At 36.4% G+C, this 9,395-nt stretch overlaps 1 protein-coding gene across 5 annotated transcripts; it reads right to left on the minus strand.

Moving 5' to 3' along the window:
• Window positions 1-247: 247 nt before the first annotated feature.
• LOC120071921 (transcription factor GTE10) lies at window positions 248-7,221 on the minus strand. 5 transcript variants are annotated; one of them, XM_039024347.2, is made up of 11 exons: window positions 6,507-7,221; window positions 4,974-6,305; window positions 4,826-4,874; window positions 4,586-4,744; window positions 4,357-4,430; window positions 1,846-1,915; window positions 1,643-1,729; window positions 1,445-1,560; window positions 1,242-1,308; window positions 997-1,127; window positions 248-928 (listed from the first exon to the last, which is right to left on the minus strand). In XM_039024347.2, the coding sequence occupies exons 2-11, from the start codon at window positions 6,285-6,287 to the stop codon at window positions 650-652; spliced, it is 2,346 nt and encodes a 781-aa protein (XP_038880275.1). In that variant the 5' UTR covers window positions 6,288-6,305; window positions 6,507-7,221; the 3' UTR covers window positions 248-649. The 5 variants fall into 5 exon arrangements, with proteins under 5 accessions (XP_038880275.1, XP_090166825.1, XP_038880276.1 ...); XM_090310699.1 differs by having other exon boundaries at window positions 4,601-4,744; window positions 7,080-7,215; XM_039024348.2 differs by having other exon boundaries at window positions 7,080-7,215.
• Between the last annotated feature and the right edge of the window lie 2,174 nt (window positions 7,222-9,395).

The following is a 9,395-nucleotide window of genomic DNA, read 5'->3' on the forward strand; positions in this document are numbered from 1 at the left end:
AAGTTGATTTGACCCTTTGCATACTCTGGGTCATGGATGGATCATTACCGATAGGAAAAGCTATAAGATTAAAGTAAATACAAGAACTAAATCTGCGTAAAAGGACACAAAATAGCAATACACTAAAATCGATATGGTAATTGAAGTCGGGTGGAGTTAGACTCTTAACTATATCTAGTCCCCAAGTCAGGTGCCTTGATCCTTGTTAGCTATATCTAGTTTGGTAAGGACTAGTTCTGTTTGATGATTTTTGTACGAGTAAGGGGCACCTTTGCCAATATATAAATGAATTTTTTATACAGACAAAACTGAATATTCTAGCCACAGTATCTATTCTTTTTCTTTCTTTTCATTAAGATCCCCTTATGTGTTCATACATTGCCAATCCATCGCTTCCAACTCTCGTCCTAACCCAAAAAATCAAATCAATTCAGCAAATACCAAATACACGTCCGAGCAATTATCCCCAACGGCAACTTCAGCTGCGCTCTTCCTTTTCCTGCCAAACCTGCTTCGATTTGAACGTTTTGAAGCCAAGGAAAAATCATGGAGCACAGAAGGCCATTAACGGATCTTTAAAGAGATCGTCTGGATATCCATTTACCATGCTCAGACATCTATAGAGAAAACGAAGAACAAAACTTCGCATCTAATCAATTTCCCCTTCTTCAACATCATTTGCTGGCTTACTAACACTTTGGGGTGGTTCACTCTCTTCTTCTTCGTCTTCCTCATCCACCTTCATGTACAAACCAAGTTGTTCTAGGGGGTTACTGCCTTGAAGTTTGAAACTGCCGAATCCATTCTGAGAATGTTCTGGGCTCGACTCCTCTATGAAGTTTGGTAGATGTTCATCGTTGGAAGCCCTAAGCATTTCTAGGTCCTCCATGAATTGACTGTTTTCATTAATATCAACAGTCTTCTCCATCTGCGTAATGGTAATAAAGATGTGATGGCTAGCACAAGTTTATGATTATATTTATATCCACTATATACCTTAAGTAAGGCCTGACGTGCAGCTTCTCTATCCAACTCCCTTTTCTTCCTAGCTTCGGCTGCAGCTTCAGCTTCAGCCTTCCTGCGAGCATCCTCTGCAGCTTTTGCCTCTGCTTGCAACCGGGCTTTTTCTGTATTGAGAAAAAAAATTATTATCGACCTTCTGAAGAAGTTTTGATCACTCTACTTTCTCTAGTGTGATTATGTCCAGTCCTGTCGTCAAACACAAAAGTACAAACTCCAACCTTCTCTTTGCTGTCTTTCGAGTTCTTCCCTTTCCATTCGCACTTTTTCAGGATCCCGTTTGTCACCCTGTAGCCATGTCAGTCAGTGACTTTCCAAGCAGAAATATCATGAATATATATATATATATATATATATATATATATATATCACTGGTCGGCCTAATACTGGACCAATCATAAGTAGAATCTCAGGTTTAACAAACCTTTTCAAGTGCCTTTTCTCGAGCTTTCAGTATAGTGTCAGCAAAACGGTTCCTTAATAAAGCTGCACGGTAAAGCCTGTCGGGGGAGACTTGCCTCTTAGATGGAGCACTCTCCCCTATAATGTTAAGCATCGAAGATAAGATGAAGCCCTGAAACCCTAAGGCAGATAACTTTTATCACGATGTTTTCATTCTTACCCTCCTCTTGGTAGCTATCTGACTCATTAGTGTTTGTATTGGCCTGGCCGGTTTGCTCAACTACTAGACCAATCTCATTTTCTTCATCTGTACAGTTACGGATAAAACAGCTTACTTCCTTAAAAGAACTGATGGTAAGCAAATCGCTGGAGGCAAAACCCATCAGCGGACTGAAGATACAAGATTTAGCACATCATACTCACAATTTCCAATTTCTAAATCACCAAGTTCACATTGCTTCTGATCCATATTTGTTTCAGAACACAAAATTTCCTGCCAAGATAAAAGAAGCCCGAGTAAATTTTGTGCAACTCATTCTACGCAGCTCTTTTATTAGAAAGAAAGGTAAAAAGTACAACGGCATGCACAATGAACTAAATGCACGAGGAGATCTCCAAGGATAGAAAATCCTGCACGTGGATATTTCACAAAGCATCACAACAATGAGCAATAAAAAAATAAAACACTAGTGCCAACTAGAAAATTAAGTTGCAACTCTGAATATTCAAGTTTTCACAGTGACTGTTAATTTTTAAAGAAAGAACACCACTGCTATCATCCCAGAAACTAAAGTTGAGAAAGGTTGAACGAGAAACACCTAGCCCTATTGATGTGGTAAGATCAAGGTAAACCTAGCTCTACGGTGGGATTAGGATAAATTAAGGTATCTTGATCTAATTCTTAATTAATTAAGATAATTAATTAAGATTAGGGTTAGTTTCCTCAATTTATAAGATTGAGATTAATTAGGATTAGGATTCTATCACCTATTAAATACGAGGTAAGAGACCAACCTATTAAATACAAGGTAAGAGACCAACCTATTAAATACAAGGTAAGAGACCAACTTGGCTAAAACCCGTTTCCTCCCATTATGCCAAACGGTTCGTTAGAACTCATCCAAGGTACTCAAAATTTAGAGCAACCCATTTAACGTCATCAAAATCTTAGACCCTCAGGCCCGTGGATAAATTGCAAACACTCATACTTATAATGTCTATGTTCCAGCCATGAGTTATCGGCTGACAGAGTTATGGGAGCCGATGGAGGAAAATTCTGTACAAACTAGAAAAATGGAAAATTTTCAGTCTTTCTAGAAGTAGGAAATTGTCACTTTTCTATTGCACGATTCTGGTTGATAACAACTTCAATACACTTTGTCCAATGACCCAAAATTGGGGTTTTAACTTCCAAAAACTGGATGATGAAATTGAAGAGTGAGAATCATTATCAAAAATGCTAGCTAACTTCTCTATCATAAAATAAACAAGAATATTAGCTTTGGACTTGAAGGCAACAAGTCTTTTCAGTTGGATTCCCTCCTTCAACAGTTAGCTTTCATGTTCTCAGTGTTCTCTTTGTCTGCAAGCAAATAAAGTAAAGCATCTCTTTTTCTAACATAGGTAACAAAACAATTTCATTGACAAAATCTTTTCTGAGTACAATGGAGGGTAGGGATTCAAACCATGGTTTATTGCACATCTGTAGAAAGCTCATTTTGGCCATTTCATTGATAGAATAGACCATCTCTTTTTCCTTCATTCTTTTATAATAGGAAAATTTTGTGTTTTGTGCTCTCTAATTACATATTTTTAGACAGTAGTGGGTTCCGGCATAACTCCGTAGGAAGAAATTTGTTTTAACTGCTAAGTGACAACCCTTCAAAAGGAAGGCTACGGCGCTTTAATATAAAGCTATTAAATTGTACTCCGAAGAGTACGATGAGAAAGAATAGAATTTTAAAATAAAAATTCGAAGGATTGTGCAGAAATAATTGAAACAACAAAAATCTCATGTCATGTTTTGAGTTTCGATAGATATAGAGTTTAGTATTCATACATCCCGGGTTACAGGGAGTTATCGTGAGCTCCATTTGTTTACTTACTGAGCACTACTTGGTAGATTAACTTCTCTCTGTAGATTTTCACTAAGCAACGAATTATTTTGTCAAAACAAGGATGATCAACTGATTAATCTTCAAACTATGCACTAAACTCAAATGGATTTTTATTAACCTCCCACTAGAATCAGACAACCCAAATGAGATTATGAAAATAAGGAGGAAAAAAATGAGAACTTGGAAGAAAAGCAAGCCCCCAACCCACTTGCATCTCCTCCCAAGATCTGACTATGATCACATAACTAAGAGAACACTTGATAGCACAGAAAAATCACCGTGCACCAATGAGTGATCTACCATGCACATAAAAATAAGGAAATATAACATTCTTCAAGTCCTGTGTAAACAACCGTATTATATGTAATAAAGATTACTTTAACACAGAATTCGCTATAATAAATTAAAATTATTTACCAAATAAAAGTTGGTCTAGTAAATAAAGTTGCATTTTTTGTGAAGAGTATATCAAACAGACAAAAGCAACCTTAAAGCTAACTCTTTACTTTAATAAAAAGATACTTATTAAAAAAATCATATTAGAAGAATCTAAATATTACGTGACAAAATAATTCTGTGAGTATTACTTTTCGTCATGCATTACATTAAATCTTTTAAGTTGACATCTATAGGTCATTTCTAATAACACCAAAGAACCAAAGAACCACACATCCAGTACCCCTGCCTCACCACTGATTTTCCCCTTGAGATGGGTAAATATTTGGTAAAGAAAAAGGGTCGTGTGAAAAGCGAGAGGGGAAAACACTGTCCATATAATTTAGTCCTAAGCAATGAATGTTTTTTGGTTTTTCAATACCTTTGTAGCCACATTAAAATCTAGAGCTTTAACAGCATTAGATTCACTTCCCGATAAGCTTTCTGAGCCAGAATCTGCATGATCATGCACCAGCAAGTTAATAATCTTCGTAAAAAATTGATTAAGAATGAATGAGAAGAATGTGACAAGGTTCATAGTTTTAAGCCAGAGCTAAATAATAATGCCAGAAATTTGTAAATAGGAATTATGAGCAAGTAACACCACCAACCACTAGATGAAGAACCTGATTCACTACTCGAGCTACTGGAATTACTGCATTTACTATCTCTACGGACTGCATCTTTTTCTATCTCTATTGGAGGATAAATTGAAACAGGGGGGTCATTTCCACCAACAATGTCAACATCCTCATCAATGGGATCATTTCCTAACAAGAAAAAAAAATGACAATTAAAACAGATACAGGGAAACAGCCTTCATTTCGAGCATAAATCAACCCGTGCACTACCTTTACTGGGTGGCATTGATGAATTGCTAAATCCTGATTCGTTACGAAGCTGAGAAAAACATGGCAGCAATCAGAAACCATTGAATAACACATTATAATCAGTGCAATTTGAATGGTAAATGTGTGAAAAATGAGAATGGAAATATACCTCCACTACACATGGTTCAGCCTTTGTGTGTTTCTGCTTTTCCATCATATAATCATCTAATAGCTTCCTCAATGCAAACAATGTATCATCACTAAGAGCATCAATGTCAATTTCAATCTCATCCTCGCCAGCTTGAGAATTAGAACTGTGCTCCTTTAGGAAATCAATGATGCTTTCAGGCAACTCTCCCAGCAAACTCTCCAACTCTACACTTAGTTTATGCTTCTCCTGGTCGGTCATGATTTTTACCACACTGTTTGGCTGAATATCAGGGTCATTCGTAGGCATTTTTGTCTTTTTTGAAGGTGGCACTGGCAGAGTACTTTCAGTTTCTTTAGGAACAATTGTGGCTGAAGGTACTTGTCGTTGTTCTTCAGTTGTCACAGGGAGCTTCTTCTCTATAGTCTTCCATCGAACTTCAAAAAATTTACTTAGTGTCTTAGCCATGGTATGGACGTCATTCCCAGGAGGGTTGTAAGTCATCGCATTCGAAAAAGTAAGTCTAACATCCGCAGCAAAATCCAACGGATGTGTGTATTCTCCTGCAGTAATCTTAGACTTCACCGTGCCCAAATCCATTGGATGCTTTATAACAGTAAAGTAATCTGGAATATTCAACTTGACCACATCCACTGGAGTGTTAAAAACCCAACCAAATGTATGTGACATCAAGCGTTGCAGCAGCTGTTCACATTGTTTCAATGATGCTGTCGAGGAAGCAGATACAGCAGCTGGTTTAGCAGATTCAAACCGCCCAGAGGAGCTTCTTTTAGCAGAAGGCCCATTGCGCCCAGAGGGCAGTGGCTTTTTAGCAGGAGGAACTGATACCTCAGTCAACCTATTAAAAGTCTCTGGAGGAGCTCCCCTGTGCTGATCACTAGAACTCTGGATATTACTAGATGATGAGACAGCAAAAATTGAACTAACATTAGAAGCTCTTTTTTGCAGCAGTCGGACCTGCTCAAGTTCTAACTTTAACCTTAACTCTAAATCCTTCCTTTCAGATCGAGACAATGTTGATAGAGAAAAAACTTGAAGAGGAGCACCAAAGCAATCGTAACCATCTGCATTCATACTAATACGTTTCTTCTTAATGGCCCGTGAATCATCAAGAGCAGAGATTCCAGTATCCAATCGTCCAGAGCTCCCAAACCCTTCTGATTCGCCAACTGTTTCCACAGCATGTCGGTAATCTGGAACAAAACCAAAAGAAAGCCCTTTGGAATATTTCCTCGATTTCCCCATTGCCTGTGAAAGTGAATACTTTCGAGATTCCTTCTGTCCAGCAAACTCTATAGGAACAGTCGGAGCCATAGGATTAATTCCCAGCAACTGCACATGTCAAACGCAACCATAAATTTTGTCCCCAAACTGTAATCTCAGAATCCAGAATTTCAAAATAAAAGCCCAGCCCAATACTACAAAGGTCCCGGTATGAAGAAATATATCCCAGTTATTAGTTTTTAGCAACCAATGAATTAATTTTAAGTTTGCCCTTTTTATATTGGCAAAAAAATCTACAGAAATTAATACTTTATCCGGACAACGGAGTCCTTCTGTCGTCTACCAGTGTACACAAGGGTTGCCATTTGTGGGAATCTCAAGCTCATGGAACGAATTCACTATTTCATCCCTGGGTGAATTCCAACATCAACAGGTCGACAAAGAACAGGTTCAGATAACTTCCCAGAAGTCACTAAAACAATAGACAATGACTAAACAACCCAATCCTCAAAAAATTCCACTGGCCCAGTTCAAGCAATTGAAACCCTCGCAAACTTAAAAGCTTCGACCACATGACCATATATTTCCTAAAAAATGAAATTGCTTCTTCAGCCCATCAATCTTCCTGCTGTCGCAAACAACAACCTCACTCCTCAAATGAAATACTTCCGCTTCCACCTTTGGAAGAAGCAAAAAGAAAAAGAAAAAGAAAGAAAGATCGAAATATAGCAAAGGCAGAATCTAATCCAAGAACAAGATAAACCCCTCGAAACGAAACCCTAGATCGAGCAGGAGTAAACGAAATCACACCAAAATTCAGAAAATGAAACACAATAGAGGCAAAAACCCTATGAAGGCGCTGGTAGAAATCCCATTAGAAACCTGGATCTCGAGCAGAGCCCGTCGCTCGCAATGCGAACCAACCCCCGTAAAGACGAAAACCCTTCGATAACGTCCTTTACAGAGAGAGAGAGAGAGGAATGAGAAACCACAAAGGAAAATAGACAGTTGAGACCTGAGACTCAGATTGTTGGGCTAGTTCGCTGTCTTATTTAAAGGCCCGCAGGCCTTGATACCCGCCGCTAGCAAACGAATCTCAACCGTCCATTCTCACCCCTTCCAAACATCTTAGGCATACTATCCAAACCCACTCAGACACGTCCGATTCAGATCTGATGGTTTGTATCTTTAACAAATTATTTTCAATAAATTAAACCTAATCTAAATCCTGGAAAAAACTCTCGCGAGTACGAAACTGTTGCAACTCGCGCTGGAATGCGGCAACGTGTGACATTGGCTCCATGTTTTGTTTTACCCGCGAGTGAGGATAGTTTGATGGGGACGTGGACCACGTGTCTATTTGACTTCTTACCGCAGCAAAAAGCTATGTGCTTAACAGAACTTGGCATCACTCTCCTTTTATTATTATTTTCTTTTTTCTCCTTCTTCTTTTTAAGTTTCTAGTATCTACATTCTCTTTGATTATGACACCATGATAAAGTTTAACGGTTAAAGTCTCGTTTAGTAACTATTTTATTTTTTGTATTCGTTTTTTAAAATTAAGTTAATAAACATTACTTTTACCTTTAAATTTCTTCATTTGTCATCTTATTATCACCAATGATTTAAAAAATCAAACCAAATTTTGAGAATTAAAAATATAACTTTCAAAAATTTGTTTTTATTTTTAGAATTTGGCTAAGAATTCAACCATTTTACTCAATAAATATGCAAAATCATAGTAAGAAATGTGAATGATATAGACTTAATTTTTAAAAACAAAACCATAAACAAAATGATTACTAAACGAGACCTAAACTTTTCGACTGTTCGAGGTATTGAATTGATTATTATAATTTGTAGTTTATAATAATCAGTGTTGTGTTGAGAATTCTACATTAGAAAAACCAAGGGATCTCACTTCTTAGAAGATATATGAGGTACTCCTCTTTATTGTCAATTGGTTTCGAGATAGAGCCTCACATTGTCAGATATGGAATCAGAGCCCATAAAACTCAAATGCGTATTCAAGACACTAAGGGATTATATTTTTTTAATAACCTATGGATTGCATTTTGTTTTATTGTTTTATTTAAATACACATGTATTGTTAGTAGTTTTGGAAAATAGAGTTTAGAGTTTATTTTTGGATCATGCATTTCACTTTTTTTCTATTTAAGCAATCATTTTACATATGGGTACATTCAACGTTTCTAGTCAGGTTTGTCAAAATTATAGTGGATTCATTGTAACAAAACAAATTTGGATTTATATTGTAAGTGAAATATTTGAACATGTAAGTATACTATAATGATCTTATTAATGATACCATAAACATCCATCCAAATCCTCTACATATTCGACAACTTCTTTTTGCCCTCTAAGCTTTAGTTCACACTTATCTTTTTGTCATGATACAAGCTTCTTTTTGAACTAACTTCGAAAAAAAGTTTTTTTTTTTAAAAAAAAAAGTCATTTTCATTTAAACACTTTTGATAAAAACTGTTTGAAATGAAAATAATCGTGTCTTGAGCATCAACAACACCACAAAAAAATAATAATAAATAAAAACTTGTGCATCAACAAAACTCAAATTTGCAGTAACGATAATTAGAATTAATGGTCGTTGGAGTTCATGGAGGTCGCTAGAGATGGGTGTCGACGGTGGTGGACAGTTGTGGTCAGAGTTAGTTGTCGGAAGTGATGGCCAAAGTGGCAGTAGGAGCATCAGTGATAATGCCCCTATTGGTGGATATGGGTATAAAATGTTGGTGACATACAAAATTGGCTCCCCAAACATTGATTGAGTAATGCATATCAATTTATATCCTCACCCAAAATAATCTCTAATAATTCATTTTAACTCAAATTTCATAATTGACAACATTTTTGATATCTTTTACATTTATAGTGTTAAGGTGTGTTTGGATTAAATTTTTAAGGGGATATTAGGGGCAAAGAATATCATAAGATTCTAATAACCACATCTTGCTACAGTAAAACACTATTTCAAAACCGCAAACACTATTTCAAAACCCTCATTTGCTACCGTATTTACTATTTGCTACAGTTTTTACTATTTTACATTAATCATTTTTTACTCTTTCCTACAATGTTTACTATTTTCTTCTCAAATTAAAATAATTTACACTTCAAATACATATTATTATAATCCAAACTAAAATAATCTACACCCAA

This window comes from Benincasa hispida, chromosome 2 (assembly GCF_027475165.1).
Source record: "Benincasa hispida cultivar pf3 chromosome 2, pf3_genome.v1.1, whole genome shotgun sequence".
Lineage (NCBI taxonomy): Eukaryota > Viridiplantae > Streptophyta > Magnoliopsida > Cucurbitales > Cucurbitaceae > Benincasa > Benincasa hispida.

Coding starts and splice junctions, on each gene's coding strand:
- LOC120071921 (XM_039024347.2), bottom strand. CDS start 6,287: ATGGCTCCGACTGTTCCTATAGAGTTTGCTGGACAGAAGGAATCTCGA. Junction 4,875..4,973: donor CTGAACCATGTGTAGTGGAG/GTATATTTCCAT, acceptor TGTTTTTCTCAG/CTTCGTAACGAATCAGGATT. Junction 1,128..1,241: donor CGAAAGACAGCAAAGAGAAG/GTTGGAGTTTGT, acceptor TTCTCAATACAG/AAAAAGCCCGGTTGCAAGCA.